Source organism: Poromitra crassiceps (assembly GCF_964638095.1).
Source record: "Poromitra crassiceps genome assembly, chromosome: 22".
In the NCBI taxonomy this organism is placed as follows: Eukaryota; Metazoa; Chordata; class Actinopteri; order Beryciformes; family Melamphaidae; genus Poromitra; species Poromitra crassiceps.
In genome coordinates this window covers 12375082-12394966 of record NC_139647.1, presented here as the reverse complement: position 1 = coordinate 12394966, position 19885 = coordinate 12375082, and the positions used below count along the sequence as shown (strand labels likewise).

Sequence of the window (19885 nt, the reverse complement as noted above, 5' to 3'; positions counted from 1 at the left end):
ATTATTTAAATTATTTCGAAGACCTCATGAAGTGAAAAATGACCCGAGTAAGCAACATACTACTCGTCTGTAAGATAACTTAATTGGAAGGAGCTGATCGAGACCAAAAACATGCCCCCAAATCAGATTTCCTACACTGGTCCTGTAAACAAAATTTGTCTTTTACCAAAGATTAGCATGCTAACAATTTCATTGAGTGCACAGCCAGTGGGTCCCATAGTTACAGAATACAAATATACAATTTGTCCTCAATCATATCTCTACGGCCTCTTCACATTTAATCATCACTTCTTCAAACTTTTACCAGTTGCGTTACGGTGGTGGTGGTGGTGTTGTTATCAGACTAGCACTTACTGAATAAGCTCTGATGTTTGTTTCATGGGGTCTTTCAAATGTTTTGTGGAAGATTTCTTTTTTCTTTTGACCAGATCTCTTTATAAATAGGAGAGGAACCTTAGAGTAGTAACTGTCCAGTTTGCCGTGTGTCAGATGACATTTTTAATCGTCTTTTTTTTGCCCCAATTTGTTTTCTGTCACCGGAACTGTTGCAAAGTATTTTTTGTCAAATGTCCTCGACTCGAAACTTTACATTAGCTTGGAATTGGTGACAAGTGTACGCTGGGTTGTTGATTTCACTCTCCTTGGTTTGTATCTTCTCACTGTGGAATTCTACATGGACATTAGTCTGTTACGTTACGTTCTTAGTGTTAATTAGTTTTGACCCCTAGTTATTCGCAAGTAGTTTTGAATATCATTTACCCTGTGTATGTATGTTTTTATCCCTGCCTTTCCTTTTATTTTAGCCTCAATTCCAATGCGTGCCGCTGCACTTCCCATGTTTTGAGTATGAGAAATTAAGGGACACCATTGGAGCATTTATTTATGTTTTTAAGCATAGTGTGTTTATGTTTACAAGATTGAGGAATGAAGGACAAGGAAGTGTGACTGACAGCGATGAATAGTCTCCATGTGAGATCAGAAAGAGGGAATACAGGACAGGGTTACACTGACATAGATTGAGCCTGGTTCTTTGAAAGGAACTTGACTGTTGTCGGATGAATTAATGTCTGATATTTACGAAGCCCTTGCTGTAGCTGAAATGTGTGAAAGTTTGGCAAGACAATATTGCATTCAGAAAATTGGTATTTATGTCAAGATTGTGTTTGGCAATGGGTTGCATGTCTTTGATCCTGCTTATTATTTTGTTTGAAAATATCAAAAGGAAGCTATCAGTATTTTTTTTAATTAAATTGGTAGGGAAATTTCTTTCCATTAAAGGGAAGGGGTGCCTTAGAGGGAATTGCCTATTGATAAAGTTAAAAAGAAGCAATGGCCCTCCTGCATTTAAATGCACCTTCATTTGTTGTTTGATTGTAACTTTTTATGTGAAATTTCCACGTCATTTTCCTCTTATTCTAAATTTCTTTGCATATGTGATCATTTCAATCTGTTTCCCCCAAGAATGTTTCATGTTCCAATTTTGATATGTCCTGGATTCCTCATCTTTACCAAAGATACATTTCCTGCTGTTTTCCTTCTAAATGGGTTTCAATATTTTATTTTATTTTTACGTTTTTTTGTAGTATCTGACATGATCATTATCACATTAATTGGCCAACATGATCTAAAAGCAAGTATTCAATTCATATGAATATCTGTGTTGTGTTTTTATTAGTTGATGTTTTATCAAAAAGCTTGCATGGAAAGTTGACTGTCTTTATCAGAAACAATGTAGAATAAAAAAACATTGCTATCTACTGTCTATTATCGAGTTCTCTTGTCATCTATACATTGTCTGTACCACATAGGCTACTTGATGTTTTATATCAATTTAATTGTATTTGATAGTTGTCAGAAAAAAGTTGATTGAATTACATAGGTGTATTACTGTGCCCTTGTAACCTGACGCTGCCAGATGGGGGCGGTATTGTTTTCACAGGAGGTGCGTGTCGCGTGTCTTGTGAAAACATCCCATCTGCCCTTCTATGGACAAACGTAGCCCACACTACACCACAGTTTTGACCATAGACTGTAGAAAGAGACGCAGGATAGCCAAGCGAATGTGATTGGATGAACGTTTGACGCTAGGCCAATCACAGGCAGAGAGGGTGCCTCCAGCCTTCGCCATCATCCGAAAGAAAATATCGCGTACAGTAACAGCCAGGCGACCACTTCCGCATAAACTACAGTACACGAACCACACACGGAACCACAGCTGGTAACCTCATAAACGTGGTCCCAGCAATGGATGAGGAACATGTGAAGGCGATATTGTTCGACTTGGACAACACACTCATTGAAACATCTCGTGCTGGTGCAGTGGCGATACAAAAGGTGAGTTGATTAAAAATCCTCCGTATCAGCTCAAGTTAACCAGGTGCTCATTCAACTCTCAACTACACAGAATAGTACTAGCAGTTAAATGGCAAATTCAAATGTGTTGAAAGAATGATAATATTTCAGCTAACGTCAACTCAAAGGAAAGGTCCAGACCAGAGCCACGTAGATAGAAGACATCTCCATTCATTCCAATGGACCGGTTTTTTGCTCTCAAGAGTTCCAGGAAGTAAGGTCCTGGATTAAGCAGCACTGTCAGGTTGCAGCGAAATAGACAGTTTGTGTTGTACTTTGTAAGGGGTTTCCCCCCTTGAATCAAATTGTACTTTATCAGCTTTATTTTAGCATGCAAAAGTAGCGCGAGGCCCTTTCCTGGCTGTTCATTGGCTAATGAGTCTCGCATTTTGGCTAACTTTAAAAATGTAGCTACAGCCTCTTGTGGTTTATTGCTTATACTGACTGCAATTTGACAAGGTCATGTGCTGTTTGAATCTTACAGACGTGTGAACTTCTAAGGAATGCCCTGGGCCTCGATGACACCACCATCAGCAGCATCTGTGATCAGTTCAAACACAAGCTTCTGCATGAGACATTTGACCCCGCAGCTGGCAGATCCATAGACCAGGTGCGTGTGGGCCACTGGCAGGACGCCATCCAGGACATCCTGGGTAGTTGTCCCACACCCTCTCTGGCAACCGACTGCTACCACCTGTGGAAAAACAGTCGCCTGGAGATTCTTGTTCTTTCTCCTGAAATATGCAGCCTGCTGAAGGAACTCCGGAGCAGTTACAAGCTACTGCTGCTGACCAACGGGGAAGCTCAGACCCAGAGGGAGAAAGTGGTGGCGACTGGATGCGAGGAGTTCTTTGACGCCGTGGTGGTCGGGGGAGAACATGCAGAGCAGAAACCGTTGGTGTCCATCTTCAGACTGTGTTTCCGCCTGCTGGGGGTGGAGGCCCAGGATTGTGTTATGGTTGGAGACTCCCTGGACACAGACATTGAGGGAGGCTTCAATGCTGGGGTGCGGGCTTCAGTTTGGATCAGCACCACAGGAGGCCCTCTGCCAGAGGGTTCAGTTAAACCAGACTATACCATTCCAACTGTGTTAGACCTGCCAGGTGTTTTGACAGAACTGAAATGACAACTGCTGATTTAAACAAATCATGTGTGGAGCAAGCATGATATCATTAGAAAAACTGGGATGTTGTGGGAACTTTCTATGCAAGTCCAGAGATAAATAACTGAAATATCTTCCAACTCGAATCATATTTGCAACAGGTGACAGACCTGTGATTTTACTTTTTAAAGGACAGTAATGAATGACTAGTTGATATTGAATGATGGACTCATCAGGTCAATTATATTTTCTTCTCAAATATTCATTAGTTGCAGGTTAATTTGGTGCAGAACATGAAGTGGCATTTCAGTCATTACACACACACGCACGCACACACACACACACACACACACACACGTAGACTCTCTCTATAGTCTAGGTGTGTTGGGGCAGCATGATATACACACTGGCTGCAGCTAGAGGGAAGTAGCTTGTGCAAAGCTGATGTGAGCAATCAGTGTGAGCCATGAAGAAGAGATACAGATAAGGTGAATAGATAGTTTCATTTCTGTCACCCAGCCAAAGATCCCCAGCAACAGATTGTGTCCTGTAACAATATCCAGCAAAAACATATTAAATCCTCTTCTCAACATGGCTACCTGTCCTGCTCACTAATTGCAAGTCAATGTGGATTGGCGCATCAGCTAAATACTAAATGTGTATAGCCTATGTAACAATGGGGCAGTGGTGGCTTAATGGTTAGAGAAGCGAGCTTGTGACCGGAAGGTCGTCGGCTCAATCCCCGGGACCGGCAGGATAAATCTAGGTGGGTAAAGTGAAAAGGCAGCACTTGCCCCTCCCTCATTACCAACACCGAGGTGCCCTCGAGCAAGGCCCTTAACCCCAACTGCTCAGTGGCCAGCAGATCAGACTGTGGTTGTACTGGGCAGCTTCCAGGTATGAATGTGTGTGTGAATGTGAACAGGATGCTCCTGAAAAAGAGCATTGCTCTGTGAGACCCCCTGTATAAATAAAGGTAAAATTGAGTTAACCAGAACATGTTTGGCTTGCACAGAGTGCCCCCTAGTGGCTGTGAGGTGTCAAGAACAGGTTTCCTAAGGCATTTTAGCACACACACAGTGTCCCTTTTTAACATTGCCTCAGATGAAAGCATCTCATTCGTCATGAGACAGAATGGGCCTGCTCAGCTGTGTTGTGCTTTTTGCCTTTTCTAGCTAGGCCTACATCTCAATCTAATCTGATTTGTAGTGACTCAGTGGCAGCGTCATCAAGTATTAAAACTGGAGCAGGGAAAAATCATCAAGATTTAGTATACAAACGGTTGTTTGTTAATTCAAGGTTAGATAGGCAGGTGAAAACTATAAAGTTCATGTGGGTGCCAGCACATGTAGGAATCTCAGGTAATGAGAAAGCAGACAAGGCAGCAAAGGAGGCGATCTGGAGAGAACAGGTGGACATTGACATCAAACTTTCAAAATCAGAGGGGAAGAGCATAGTATGGAGCGAAATAGTTAAACAGTGGCAACAAAATAAAGTGGGAGTGGTGGGGAATTAGTGGGGCTAATAGGAGTGAACAGAGAGTCATAAGTAGATTGAGAATTGGTCACAGCAATTTAAATGGAACACTTAGTAGGGAAGCACCCAACTGGGCATTGTAGTCAGTGTCAAGTAAGGGAGACGGTGGAGAATGTACTGATCTCATGCAGGAGATATGAAGCAGAGAGGGTGATGACTGGATTGCAGAGACTGGGACAAATAGAGGCCAGTGTGAAGGGTATAATGGGATGTGTGGGGGTAATGGAGGGGAAGAAACTAGTTGTCAGTTTTTTGAGAGGAACTGGACTGTTAAAGACTGTAAAGGATTAGGGGAACATTGGGTGGATTAGTCCAGAAGGAGGCGGTAATGCAACATGTTGGATGCCAACCCCCGTAAAACCAAACAGAAGAAGAATGGACAGAGGAGAATGTTGGGAAGTGTAGTTCTCATGTTACTAGCGGATATCACGTGTTGTCCAGCTGGGTCAGGCTGGGTGTCGTCTGCGCTGAGTTGGACGAATCATTCGACGTTGACAGTCTTTGGAGTTACATTACTTTGTTTTGTTGTTAGCAAGCTAACTTTAGCTAGACAGTTAGCAGGTTATGAGATTCAGCTGAAGGAAAATCATTCGAGTGCCAACGCGTTCTGTGGATGTAACGTTACTTGTTTTTCCGTTAGCTTATGCGATGTCATTGGGGTTATAATACAGTCAATGTGGCCATATTAGCTGGGAACGGAAGCTAACAACTTTAGCTAGCTAACGTTAGCTAGCGTGACACAAGTTGTTCGCTGCATAGCCACTGTGTGGGCCATCTCACTAACGTTAACGTTAAGCTTAAGATTGCCATACGTTACTGAGGGTAGCTAGCTGGGCAATTGCTAGCTGTTATATTAGCAAAATAGCACAGCAACGTGCAGTAGGAACCTAAGAATTAGCCAGTGAAGCTAGCTACGCTTGGAATTAGTAATATGAAAAAAGCAGCGTCTGACACATTAGGATTTGTCCCTCAAAAAGACATCGTGTACAACAAACTGCTGCCGTACGCGGATAGGTTAGACAGCGAATCCAATGATTTACTGAGTAAAATAAAGGGGAACTTGAGCCGAGCAGTCCAGCTCAGAGAGATATGGCCCGGGGTGCTGTTCTGGACAAGGAAACTTTCCACGTAAGTAACTAACGCTAGCTATAGCTACTGCCTGGGTGCTGCTTTCATTGTGTTCTCCATTTGAGTCTTGCAAGCTAGCCTGGCTCCAGACTAGAGTTGACGATTCAGTCTGAATATCAGGCTAATGCAAGCTAATTGTACCCTAAAACAATCAAACTTATACTTCAATGGTTGATGTTAGTGTGTGTGTTTGACTGCCGACGACATTTTTAGCTCTACAATTTAATAATATTGATCATCTTAATCTTAATAAACACTTAATAAAACACTTTTACCTGTCAAAATAGCCAATTGTAATGTTACGTTTAGCTAACTCTTCAGTTAGATTAGTAACGTTATTGCAGTTGCACACATTCATCACCCATCAAAACCTCTATGTTCAAAACTCTAGTGTTAGCTTGCATGCTAAGCCAATGATATGCTAGCCCATAATATTTTTCGTAGCCCGGCATGTCATCATGCTTGAATGTTGGCTATGTGTGCAGGCAGATTGCCCAGGACATCTTGTTAGAAAACAAGCGGTTTAGGTTCCATATTCAGGAAGCAATAGCGGTAGAAAATACACAATCAATGACCCAGGCAGTGGAGCACAGTGCCATGTCATGGTCATTCACACTCCTCCTGACGATGACTGGGGGGTGGGCATTTGTTTTTGTAGCAGAGAGCCAAGCTACCAGATATTTCACAACGAAAATATTTTCTTGAAATAAGCATAGCTTTAATGAGCTGCTATCAAGTTACAGTATCAACTGAGTCTCATTTAAACTCAGCTGCCTTTTGACGTGTTGGCACTGCAGGCATTACATGTTCTTTTTAGACTCATACACGTTTGATCTGATATGCTGTGTTTGTGTCCCTCAGCTGGAAAATCAAGTGACAATATTGGTTGTGGGCATTAAAAGACAAACAAATTGCAGATCAGATTTCTCACTTAATGTTTTTTTTTCATTCAACATTTGATTATGTTGTAATAGAATTACATTACACATTGCTCTAGCACACATATTATAAACATTAACAGTGGGTTGCTTTGGGTGTGCTGAGCTGTTGTTAATCCGTTTCAGTCCTCATGCTGGCAGACAGACTGCTCTGTCCAAGAGTGAGTCACTGCCGGCTCAGAGAGATGGAAAGTTTGTTCTCCAGCTGACCCAGATTGTGTTTGCTGGTATTTTGGTGCTCCAGTAGAGATACAAACACTTTATATGAGTCAGGGGCTCACCAAAGCTTATTCAGTGTAGGTTGTGTTATTTTCAACAATGTTGCCTCTTTTGATTGAAGATACATTATTTCTTCTGACTGATTTGAATTCTGGCCTGTTTGTAATATTCCATATTGTCTGTTTATATTACATCAGAGGGAGCACAAGCAGCTTGTTGAGTTGGTGTTGTGCATGCTGTCTACTGCTGCTTTCAGCGCTTCTCAGATTATGCATGTAGAAATGTGTGAAATGATCCCAATGATCTCTGTACCCCTTATCAATGTACATGCGTCCGTATGATCTCTGTACCCCTTCTTTAGGCACATGTGCCTGTATGATCTCTGTACCCCTTCTTTAGGCACATGTGCCTGTATGATCTCTGTACCCCTTCTTTAGGTACATGCGGCTGTATGGACGGAAGTTCAGCAAAGAGGACCACGTGCTGTTCATCAAGTTGCTCTATGAGCTAGTGACAGTCCCTAAACTGGAGATCAGCATGATGCAGGGCCTTGCACGCCTGCTTATCAACCTCCTAAAGTAAGAGTGGGCCTCCGGCCTCAGTATGACTCAGTCAGCGCTCAGCACATACAGTATACAAAGTTCACCGCAAATTGTTTACCCCTTCAATGCTTATCAGCCCCCTAAAGTAAGAGAGGGCCTCGTCACTGTTAGTCAGCAAACTTGCACAGTGCACACATTCCATTTAGGGGTGGGGTTGGGGCGGATCGATACAGCATAGTATTGCGATATTTTGTGTGGCAATATATAGTATCGCAGGAATGCCAAGTATCTCGATATTTGATTATAAATTGTATATAACATTTATGACAGTTTTTTATGACAGTGTTGGTCAGTCTGTCTACTTGACGATGTTGCTGCAATAAAAATGATTGAAGTGAGATAAACAGACTGGGAACTTTATCTTAGATAAAACAGATGTTGACAAAGTTTTTGTTTGGCCACATCATTTGCTGTGGAAAAAAGGTAATAAATCACAATATATTGCAATACTCAATATATCACAATACTAGCATATCACAATACATGTACTATCGTATTGTGACTTAAAGAGGACAGGAAACATTTGATCATATGACTAGTTCTTTTGTATTTCACCTCAGACAAGACAGGACACTGCTTTCATGTCTGAAATTTACCTTGATTTGCTAGAAAGATGAACATTTAAATAGTGCTGCACGATTAATCGAATCGCAATCATGAGGTCAGCAGGTGTGATTACATAACCGCAAAAGGGTGCGATTATATAAAAAAAAGTGTGTGTGTGTGTGCGCGCCTCCTCTAACGTTACACGCGACGCAGCAAATAAACACACGTTTCTCTGCCATCACACTGGACATCAACACTAGCGGGAGACTTCTCCCACCTCCGCAAATATACAGTAATGTTATGTTAAACATCTTACCGAGGGAGAGACGTCACCCACCGCTAACAGCTAAGCTAAGTAACTAGTAGCCGATCAGAAAAGAATGTAAACAGCCGTGTGATTAGTGAGAAAGTGTCCACAGTAATCGCTAATCGCACCTTTTCCCCAAATCGTGCAGCACTACATTTAACCTTTTCGCCAACGAGGGCACTGCGTGATGATGTCACTAGGTCGACTGTACAGCACAGTGTAAGGATTTTAAACGTTTTGATGAATCAAAACAACCACAATCCAGAACCACAACATCATATGCTGTGAGCCTGTTGGAATTGAAAATTCTTAAAACCAACACTTAACTAGACTGTACTCCACTGTACTGTACTGTACAGGAGGCAACCTATTGACATCAAACAGCGCCCCAGTTGGCGAAAAGGTGAAATGTGTTAATCTTTCTAGCAAATGTAGGTACATTTCACACTTGAGAGCAGTGTCCCGGTCTTGTCTGAGGTGAAATGCAAATGAACCAGACTCATATGATCAAATGTTTCATGTCCTCTTTAAGTATTGTGATATCTTAATCGTGGGGCATCTGGGGATGCCCACACCTAATACAGAGTTCAGCACAAACTGTTTGCTCCTTCAATGTTGCACATTACAATTTTGTTCAGTTAGATTGTAAGAATCTGCCCTAAATTGGCCATCAATAATTGCCAAGATATTGTGGTTTCTCTTGTTTATATGGAAGAAGTGTGTGACACATAAAGACAATGAGCCAGAATGCTTAGTCTGGTCCTTACCTGTGTGTGTGCTCAATCCAACCCGTCTAACAGGAAAAGAGAACTACTCTCACGGGAGGACCTGGAGCTGCCTTGGAGGCCGCTGTACGAGCTGCAGGACAGGATCCTGTACTCCAAGACCGAGCATCTTGGCCTTAACTGGTTTCCAAAGTATGCCTGTTTGTTTCATTTCATTAGCCTCATTCTCTTTTACCTTGAACTTTGACGTTCGTCGATCATTCTGAATATATTCAGCCTGGAATTAGCATTCAGTGGCATCCTAACGTTAGTACTTTTAAATTGTACTCTAAAGCGCATGGTTCTGCACAACCTCGACAGCGAGTCTGTGCATACTCGAACGTTAACTCGGCGCATCGGCTGCGGTACACGTCCAAAACGTTATCGTGTCGTTTACCAAGAACTTGCAATCATGTCGGTGGGGGGACATTTTATTGTCCCTCCATTTCAAAACTCATTCCGGTGAGCCTGCAGAAGGCTTTGCTAGATGAGGGACAAGCACGTTAAATGAGGAAATGGCATTTCCTCATTCCTCACAACAAGGAGTTGACGGCGCAGAGTCACATTTTCGAGGAGCTGCACGCCCCCTCCGCCGAGCTGCGCCGATAGGACGCCCAGCTGCGCCGACCCCCTCGGCGCAGTCAGCGCCGGCGATTTCGCTCGAGCATAATTTGCGCTTTAATGCCCCCTCATTTGTTTGGTGAGACATTAGATAACATTGTTTTAAGCCAGGGATTTTATTGCTTAACTCTTTTGATGTTACAGTTCGTCATAACTTTCCATCTGGAGTGTGTGTTAGTCACTGATATTTTTATTTCCCCAAACCCTATTCTAAAACCTTTGCTAATAGGCCAAATTAGTCATTGAAAAAAATATCCCAGAACATAGAATAAACATTTTGGTGCATCTGTACTCCACTGTAAGGAATACATGTTATCAAGTGACGACACTCCTGCTACCGGAAAACCAATTGTTGATGGTTGACTGCGCAGGAACTTGAATGAGACTAAAGAAAAGTACTGAAAACTGTAAAGGTTATACAGTTAAATATCTCTGAAACCTGGGAGCTGTGTGTGAAGAAGGTGGATAGGGGAGGATTATAACCTTATTGGGCTTTACATTATTCACCAATACATGATTCACCATTTCCACCTTGTTCACATTGCTTTTAGATTAGTAAACGAAAGCCTACCCATTTTAGTTGGGGTTAGTGGTCTTTCTTTTTAAATGATCGTTAGTTACCCCTATTATACGTTTGTCAGATGTTTTCACAGTATCCATCTGCTATTAATGATTTTAGTATTCATGGATGATTCAATGTTTATTATTATAATTATTAGTAGTAGTAGTATTTTACTTTCCTTTATAAATTACGTGTGGTACAAGGCTAGCAATAATACTGATTGCTAACAGAACATTGTGGCTTCTCTCCTGACTGAACAATTGTCCCTATATTTTTTTTACATTGACATTTGACCTTCAGTGAAACGTAAACAATGTATTGTAGTAGGGCATAAATGACAATTTTCTTCTCAATTAATCTAGCGACTATTTTTTCGATTAGTCGATTGATTTTTTCAAAATATACTACTGAACCTCAAATTCAAATTGCTGATAGATGAATGTTTAAACTGGAGTAATATGCAGTTAAGATAATCAATGGCAAGTGGCAAATAAATGCGTCCATTAGTGTGGGGCAAGGAAAGTAATTGAAATGATTTAACATTAATTAATTAATGTGTCAATTAATCTATAAATTAATTTATCAATTAATTAATTTGTCAATTAATATATGATTTAATTGATCAATTAATTAATTGATTAATTCATCTTACATTAATTTAAGTGCAGGGATGCAAATCATGGGTAGTGAAAAAGGTGACCTACCAGGGGAGACTTTAAACCATTCAAAAATCCTATTTTAGGAGGAAAAAGGTGACTGTCATCTAAAGGTGACTAACGTTCTACTAACAAACACATTCAGCGTGTTGATGATCCTAATATGCGTGGCCAAAAAGTACATTAAACAGGACTGACTTGGTGGTGTCTGCTGCCCAGACACGCTCCGGGTGTACATCATGTTAGGGTTACGTCAACTCCAATTCGCAGTGTTTAACGTTACAGAGCAGTGCATTGTTGGGTCTCGGTCTAAAATACTCCCACACTAGATGATCGTGGACGAGGTTTTGTAGCTGCAGCTTGTCCTATGGCTTGGGAATACCATTCCATGCTTAGACGGGCACAGCCATTTTTACTACCTAACATTAGCTGGCTGGCTTCCACTAGCGAGAACAACAATACAACTTCCAGTCTGATTTTTTCCAAAATAAAAAGCATTCTGCAGAAGTCTATAGCAGACGGAAGCCATTAAAAATGTTTATTTTGAAATCTGTTATTGGAACGGAGCTAACTAGTGTATTAATTATCTTTGCTTCACTTAATTTCGACGTATCGATGCACGTTATGCAAATCGATGCAATTATGTAGTGGATGTCATGGACGCGTCGGGACAGCACTATCTTGTAGACATCATACTGTAGTCTCTTTCTTTGTATAACAAGATGGTTTCATAAGTCAGTTTTGTCCAGTTGATTGCTCTTCTTAGGTTATGTGTTTCATATTTTGGATGAAATCTAATTGCTTTCAAATTATTTGACCAATTTGAGGGTAGAACACATTTGGCAAACTCTGTACTCTGCAACTAATAATAATAATAATATAATAATACATGGCATTTAACTACTTGTACTCCTAAGTAACAGTGTTGGCTGAGAACTGTGCGCTCAGTGCAGTTTGGGAGGCAAAGTTAAAATGTCTGACCAGTGACCACCTACCCTATGTTACACCCTTGGACAATATGCCATTCTTACAGCAAGCAGTGCGAGGTGCTCTTTTATGGTGCTATGGCAACATTGTATGTTTCTCACAAAAATGCCTTGCTAGCACATCACCGTTGAGTTACAACTGAGAAAAGCAAGCTGCCTTGGCTGATTGCCAGCTCATTTTCTAATACATATGTATGAACATCATACATTATAGTCTGATTGCATAAGCTGAACATGCCGGTGACAGTGAACTGTATAAGTAGATGTATAAAATGTTCATATTTGGAGTGATTGGCGCTATCGTCATGTGCTGAATGTGTTCTTTATGCCTTTGTCTCCTTTCACATTCAGTTCTCCACGGCCTCGTTCATCCTATAAACTCATAATGATAAAATTGGTTCAGAGGTGGTAAGGACAATACTTCTCTTTGTGTTTGAATTCATCATTTGAGGCACTTTTTTTTTTTTCCTTTAATACATTGCATGTGAAAATGACAACAAAAAATACACTGGGCACCCTCACGCAGCTTGTTTGATGTGATAGAAGAACGATCAATACAATATATCAATGTTAACATTCCACTCATATTGGAGACTGTCGCACTGCAGCTAATACCCTCCCCCTATCCCCCCATCTCAACTGTGTCAAAGTCATATTTTATACTCTATGTGTTAGTTTGCTTTTTGTTTGGGTCTCTTAATCTACTATCAGGTTGTTTTCCCAATATGTCGCCAATAGTTATTTGTCAGCAAAGTAGTAACAAAATACAAAGAAATTACTATATTCGGAAATAATACAGGATATTACTACATAATGCTTTAGCACTAGTGTTGTTATTTACATTCATTTAATGATCTCAACCATTTACCTACTGTATCTATCCATCATCTGACCCACTTCCAGGGAGGTTTTGCTCTTCACACCCGTCTTTCTGCTGTAGCTTCTGAAGTTAGCCACCTGTGCACCACTACATTTTCACAAGTCACGTTTCCTCCCCTTCTGGAATGTAGTCCAGTTCACTCCAGCTCCAACACTAAGGTCATAGGTCATAGGTCATTAGGCTTCCCTCTCCCTGGGGTTTTGAGTGTTGGTTGCACTTTGCAGCGGGGCACTCCGTTTTAGCCTCTGATCTGGTTGATGTTAGATTTTTGCAGTGCATGAGTTTGATGCTGATCTGTGGCCTGTGTGCTGTGGGCTTACAGTGTTACAGCTAAACCCTGCATTTAGATGTAGCTACTTGCAAAATGGACTGGCAATGGGTCACCCACCTTGATCTAGCCGTTAGTTTGACTGAATTACATCTGTAGTAAGTTGACTGACATGACAACTGCTTCGGAGACAACTAAGTCAGCAGTCCAGTGGCTGAATGGGACTGGCAGGCATGGGGAGTTCCAGTAAGGTGTGAGCGGATAGGTGGGATTGTGGGAGGGGAGCTCAAAGGCTGCGCTTATATTCGTCCAGAGCTTTGGACACGGCTGTGTGACCACAATGCAGAGCATCTGTGAAGGGAGACATGGCAGGAGTTGCTGACGCAGACGAAAGCTTTCGCATTTTCACACTATTGTTCCAGCAGTGGATCAATAAATGGGGGCATGCATAAGGAATGGGAATCCATTCACACTGCGGCCAGCCAGGAAGGTTAGCCACTATTGGCCACAGTTATTAATTACGCTTCTGACAGTGAAGTCAATGTAGTCTATGAATGTCATTGTGTCACAGTTTTTCCTTACTATACACCAGCCCCTTATCATTTTTCTATGAATGACTGTTTCACTGTACGCCAGTCAACTGTCTCAAGCATCTGCTGTGTGCATGCAGTCAGACTAAGTCTAATTGCATTGCTGTGCAAAATAGTTTTAACTGTCACCCTAACATCAATGCTTCTGTGTTTGTGTTGACAACTCACCACTTTTCTTTCTCACTTCCTTTATTCCAGCTCTGTGGAAAGTGTGTTGAAAACGCTTGTGAAGAGCTGTAGACCGTAAGTACACTTCTGTCTGTCTGTCTGTGTCTGTCTGTCGGTCGCTCTTTTTTTGATTTAGGTGACTGAAAAAGGTTTTTAATCTGCAAGTGAAAGATTAACTGAAGAACTGTTTTGTCAACATCAGAGATTTCCAAGTCTGTGTGTGCATTGAAATGCTTGTCTCAGCAGTGCTTTGACTAACTGGATAAGAGATGTCATCACCAGAGGATGGATGCATAGAAACAACGATTTTGATAATCGGCGAATAGTTTTGAGAAGTTTTGTAAGAATAAAAAGTCAAAATGATCTGCTTCCGGCTTCCAAAATGTTAATAGTTTCTTTACTCCTCTGATGGTAAACTGAATATCTTTGGGTTGGGGACAAAACAAGACATTTGAGATTGTCATCTTGAGCTTTGGGAAACACTGACATCATTTTTCACCATTTTCTGACATTTTATAGACCAAACAACTAATGGATTAATTGAGAAAATAATCGACAGATTAATGGATAATGGAAATAATGGTTAGTCGCAGCCCAATATAGCATAATTTAGGCATCACTCACAAGCCTTATCATGCTGATGCAAATATAGCTTTGGCCTCAGCAGCAGGTCCTTGATTGTGCTAAGTTGTGCGTGTGCCCATGTCTGAGGTGCGCCAGAGCTCAGTCCCTCAGTTTGCACCTAGGCTGATAATCCTATTATCTGGTCTAATTCTGTCTTGTGTGAGAGTTTCTGTTCCTGTGAGAAGAGAGTGATTTGTCGTCACTGGTGAGGCAGGGAAGCAGCAGCATTTTCTAGTCCTCTGGAGAATGGTGTGGACTAGGGCTGCACGATTAATCGTATTTTCATCGTCATCGCGATATGAAAATGCGCGATGAACACATCGCAAAAGTCACATGTTATCGCAAAAAAAAAACATGCAAGATACCGGCTGAATAAGTGTCCAAATGTTCATGTCATTCTGGCCAATACTCCACTTCTGTTATAAGATTTCAGTCTGGAATATGGAATATCTTTCAATAATCGTTATGACTAAAAGGCTAAAAGTAATCTCATGTGTAAGAGATGACTGTTCTACATTGAAGTAAAAATGTAAATAATTAACTTGTTGGTTTTGGATTTTTTTTTGCTTCAAGAGTGCATTTTTGTTCGTATGACCCTCAACACAGGCTTTGAGAATCCCGTGCCACTTACTGATACGTATGCTTAAATTAACACACTCATATTGCAAAATGAATTTAGGCCCTCACTGTAATACTTCAGAAGTTGAATTTGAAGTCCAGCATAAATACATTTGTCATTTTTTGTCTTAGATTTACCTTTGTGTGTTATTGCAATATAAAACTACATAATTGAGAATCAATTCTAGATTCTGGAATCGAGAATCGATTCTGGAATCGGATCGTGACCCCAGGAATCGGAATCGGATCGGATCATGGCTTAGCCGGATCGGAGCACCCCTACCCATTAATATTTTTGTTTATAGCATTTTTTTATTTATCGCAGGTCATATCGTCATTGCAACATTGAACAGTGTTATCGCACATCGCAGCTTTTCCTCATATCGTGCAGCCCTAGTGTGGACCAGTGATTGCCGAACTGTGGGCCGTGGCCCACTAGTGGGCCATGGAGGTACTGCAGTGGAGTGGTCTGCCAACACTCCCGATTTTTGTGGGCAATCTAATGGCTGTAGCAGGGTCATTTTTGAAGCTACAGTGGATATCCTGTTATCAGAAGAAACTGGAAGACCTAAGGCATCCATTGGTGTCAAGGATAATATGCTAGCTTGTAGGGAAGGGGGCTAAATAATGCTCCAAACATAGGAGGACCTATAGGACCCCTTTGAAAAACTATTTCAAAGGGGTCCCTTGACCTCTCAGCTCAATTTATCTGAATGAAAATTGGTTCAATGGGTACCCATGAGTCTCCCCTTTACAGATAAAGTAGCATTTTTCACAGCCTAGTAGCATAAATAGATTAGATAGTAGATTTAATAGATAATAATAATAATATAATAATAGATGTCTTCTGTTGTTGCTCATCACATTTTGTCTCAACAAATGTGTTATGCATGCAAATACTTCTGATGAGTAAGCGGGGAGAAAATGTTGGCAATCTTGCTTTTGGGTATTTTGCCGAAATGTTTTTGTATGGGATGGATTATTAAATTCCCTTATGCCCAAATTCACATGCTCTGTTAATGAAATAAAAAAGATATAAGTACCGGTAATAAATAAATAATATATAAAAAAACATATAGTGAAATACATCATCTTAGTCTTGTGTGTTGATCAGAGTTGTCCGGCCCCGGAAGATTTTCAGATTTCAAAGTGGGCTTATGTTTGGGACCTCCTCGTGTGGACCATTGAAACAGCAAAAAATGTGTCACTTTCACACCAATGATGACCAGGGTCGGACCAGGGTTACTTAACCCACGTTCAACCCAGTGGGCAAAATGCCAGCAGGGGGCGGCTCCTTGGCTTCAGCAAGAGATCAGTTAACATTGAAGTGAATGGGAAAATGACCCGACTTCTCTCTTGATTTCAGGTCTTAAATAAACACTTTCCCAATGAGTTTATGGTCTGAATCAACAATTTCAAGTCTTTTTCATGCTGTCATGGTCCTCATTTTGTAAATTATGGCCCCATTTAGAGGAAAATAGAAAACTGTGAATTTGAAAATGTCAAATGTTACAAAACATTTGGAAAATGCATTACTGTTCTCAATATGAACATTTTGGCCAATACAGATAACTGATATAATATCATGTGAAGATGTGATTTGGTACTGTACAGAGCTAAGAGTTGTCAGCTTCTTTGCAGCGCGCTCTAAGCCGCTCTGCTGGTTGAGTTGCTTTAAGTGAACACAAGCTGATCATATTAGTTTGGCATAGCTCAACCCGCATTAGGTTGTTAGTGTGTCAGTAAAACGTGTGTTAAATTATCTTATCCCCTTTTAAGGTCATCACCTGTCATGGCCTCAATTAAAAACAAACAAACAAACAAACAAACGGCTAAAGTCCCGTTTAGATTGGCCCAAAAACCCAGTAATCTCCACAAACTACCGTGTTTTTTTCTGTCTAAAAGTTACAAAGGTGTTAGTGACAGTTGATTAGAACAACCGCCGAAACACATGGCTAAATATCAGATCAGCTGTGAACGGCATGCGATATAAATTGTACACCACTTGGAAACGATATATTTCTCACCTTGATAACGTCAGTGCATTCCACAGGCTGAAATTCGACTTTGTTAACCGTTAATTACTTTAAATTGTCTGTACATTGTGTCCAATGGAACCCAACTGGTGGAATATGCCAACCAAAAAAAGTCTCTCCTAGGATGAGACGGTCTTCCGCTTTAAGGCTTTCAAAATAAAATCCGTATTGTAATGTTAACCTTGATATTCATTTTGAGTAATGCTTTACATCCACCGTTTCACTCCTTATGTAATCTTAACATCACGAGTATTTTGATACAAGGTTTGTTTCGTTCATAGAAATACCTTTTTTTCTCTCCAAAGGTGAGAATGTGAAAGCCTTTATTCTGAAAATAAATCGCAGTATTTCTGTTGCTAGTCTGGCTAACTGTCGCTGTTTTGACACAGCCCAAATATTACTGTTGTGTGTTTCAGAAAGGTAACGTTAGTTAAAATTTCTATATAGCGAGTACATTGAGTGACTGTTTATCCGGCCATGACCATATGGTGACTCTGCCTGCCAGAGTTTATGTAGTGGAGAGAATGAAGACAATCTACTGGTTTAGTGTCCAGGTTGCTGCAGCCTGCGAGTGACAGTGAGTGGATCCCTTGAAGCGCCCGCTCCGCGGGATCAGCTGTAAATGTGTTAGGAGGCGAATCATGTGAAAGGGTCAATGGTGTATTTCTAACGTACCTCGCATATAAGTGGTAAAACATTTCATATAAGAAGGTATAAGTCTTGTGATTCTGTTTCTTTTCAAATAGATATTTCCCAGAGTCAGCTACTCAGGAGATGCTGGAGGAATGGAGACCACTACTCTGCCCCTTTGATGTCACGATGCAAAGAGCGATCAGCTACTTTGAGCTCTATCTGCCCACCACCCTGCCCCCCGAGCGCCACCACAAGGGCTTCAAGTAAGAAAGCCCTCACCCTCTCTACTTTAAGCTCTATCTGCCCACCACCCTGCCCCCCGAGCGGCACCACAAGGGCTTCAAGTAAGAAAGCCCTCAGCCCCTCTACTTTAAGCTCTATCTGCCCACCACCCTGCCCCCCGAGCGGCACCACAAGGGCTTCAAGTAAGAAAGCCCTCACCCTCTCTACTTTAAGCTCTATCTGCCCACCACCCTGCCCCCCGAGCGGCACCACAAGGGCTTCAAGTAAGAAAGCCCTCACCCTCTCTACTTTAAGCTCTATCTCCCCATCACCCTGCCCCCCGAGCGGCACCACAAGGGCTTCAAGTAAGAAAGCCCTCAGCCTCTCTACTTTAAGCTCTATCTCCCCATCACCCTGCACCCAAGCTGAACCACAAGGGCTTCAAGTAAGAAAGCCCTCAGCCTCTCTACTTTAAGCTCTATCTCCCCGTCACCCTGCACCCAAGCTGAACCACAAGGGCTTCAAGTAAGAAAGCCCTCAGCCTCTCTACTTTAAGCTCTATCTCCCCGTCACCCTGCACCCAAGCTGAACCACAACGGCTTCAAGTAAGAAAGCCCTCAGCCTCTCTACTTTAAGCTCTATCTCCCCATCACCCTGCACCCAAGCTGAACCACAAGGGCTTCAAGTAAGAACGCCCTCAGCCTCTCTACTTTAAGCTCTATCTGCCCGTCACCCTGCACCCAAGCTGAACCACAAGGGCTTCAAGTAAGAACGCCCTCACCCTCTCCACTTGGACTGACTGGCCGTTAACACCATGGCGATTTTCACAGATTCACGTGCCGAGATTACACACAAAGTCAATGCACATGCACGAGTAGATTTGATTTTGACCGCGAATGGCGCGAATGAGGCGAGTGACGGCAATTTTCGCAGTGCGAATGACGCGACGTCGCTCCGAGAGGCGCGGAGGGAGAGAGGGGGAGAAAGAGAGAGGAACAGTATATAGAGAGAGGGTGGCGTTCCACGCAGCGCTGCGCTCTCAAATGCTTGACAAAGACGCTCCAAGCCTCCGTGTCGGTGTGCTTGTAAATAGGGGGTACGAATAGCAACTGCCGAACGGGGAGGCTAATCGTACCCGGGTACGAATAGACACTCAGAATTTTTCAACTTTGGCGAATAATTCACGTGGCCAAACTTGCACAAGTGAAGCCTTTTTCCGCCTTGATGTGAACGCATGGTGAGAACCCAACCGAGATCTGATTCCATTGAGCAATGGGTTCCAATATTTTCTTAAATGACTGGAGCAAAAACCGTTTTGCCTCATCGATTTCCATTATTAATTACCTTTTCTTCTGCTCTTTCTTTTTTTCAATTAACAAAATGCACCATTTTAAATTCACTATCACACATGTCCTGCTTTCACGACTGTAGTTTGTAGTGAAGCTTGGGGGCACGAGTGTGTGTGTGTGTGTGTGTGTGTGTTCAGTTCTCTGCGGCTGAAGTGCATAGCATGGTAACACGAGAAAG

General features: G+C 41.8%; 2 protein-coding genes across 2 annotated transcripts in view; both read left to right on the top strand.

The window, feature by feature from the left end:
• The first annotated feature begins 2184 nt into the window (after window positions 1–2184).
• Window positions 2185–3805, top strand: LOC310796047 (N-acylneuraminate-9-phosphatase-like). The gene is made up of 2 exons (XM_083658204.1): window positions 2185–2334; window positions 2837–3805. The coding sequence occupies exons 1-2, from the start codon at window positions 2245–2247 to the stop codon at window positions 3476–3478; spliced, it is 732 nt and encodes a 243-aa protein (XP_083514330.1). The 5' UTR covers window positions 2185–2244; the 3' UTR covers window positions 3479–3805.
• Window positions 3806–5760: 1955 nt separating this feature from the next.
• The window catches only part of LOC310795915 (proteasome activator complex subunit 4B-like), a 48314-nt gene continuing 34189 nt past the window's right edge, over window positions 5761–19885 (top strand). The window contains exons 1-6 of the mRNA XM_083658021.1: window positions 5761–6118; window positions 7713–7853; window positions 9531–9647; window positions 12671–12727; window positions 14256–14300; window positions 18250–18399. Of these exons, the coding sequence (XP_083514147.1) occupies window positions 5922–6118; window positions 7713–7853; window positions 9531–9647; window positions 12671–12727; window positions 14256–14300; window positions 18250–18399 (707 nt within the window). The 5' untranslated portion in view covers window positions 5761–5921. The remainder of the gene's footprint in view (window positions 6119–7712; window positions 7854–9530; window positions 9648–12670; window positions 12728–14255; window positions 14301–18249; window positions 18400–19885) is intronic.

Excerpts from the sequence above, each read along its gene's own strand:
- LOC310796047 (XM_083658204.1), top strand. The coding sequence starts at position 2,245 with ATGGATGAGGAACATGTGAAGGCGATATTGTTCGACTTGGACAACACA. Across the intron at positions 2,335-2,836 it reads GTGCAGTGGCGATACAAAAG|ACGTGTGAACTTCTAAGGAA; the intron begins GTGAGTTGATTA and ends TGAATCTTACAG.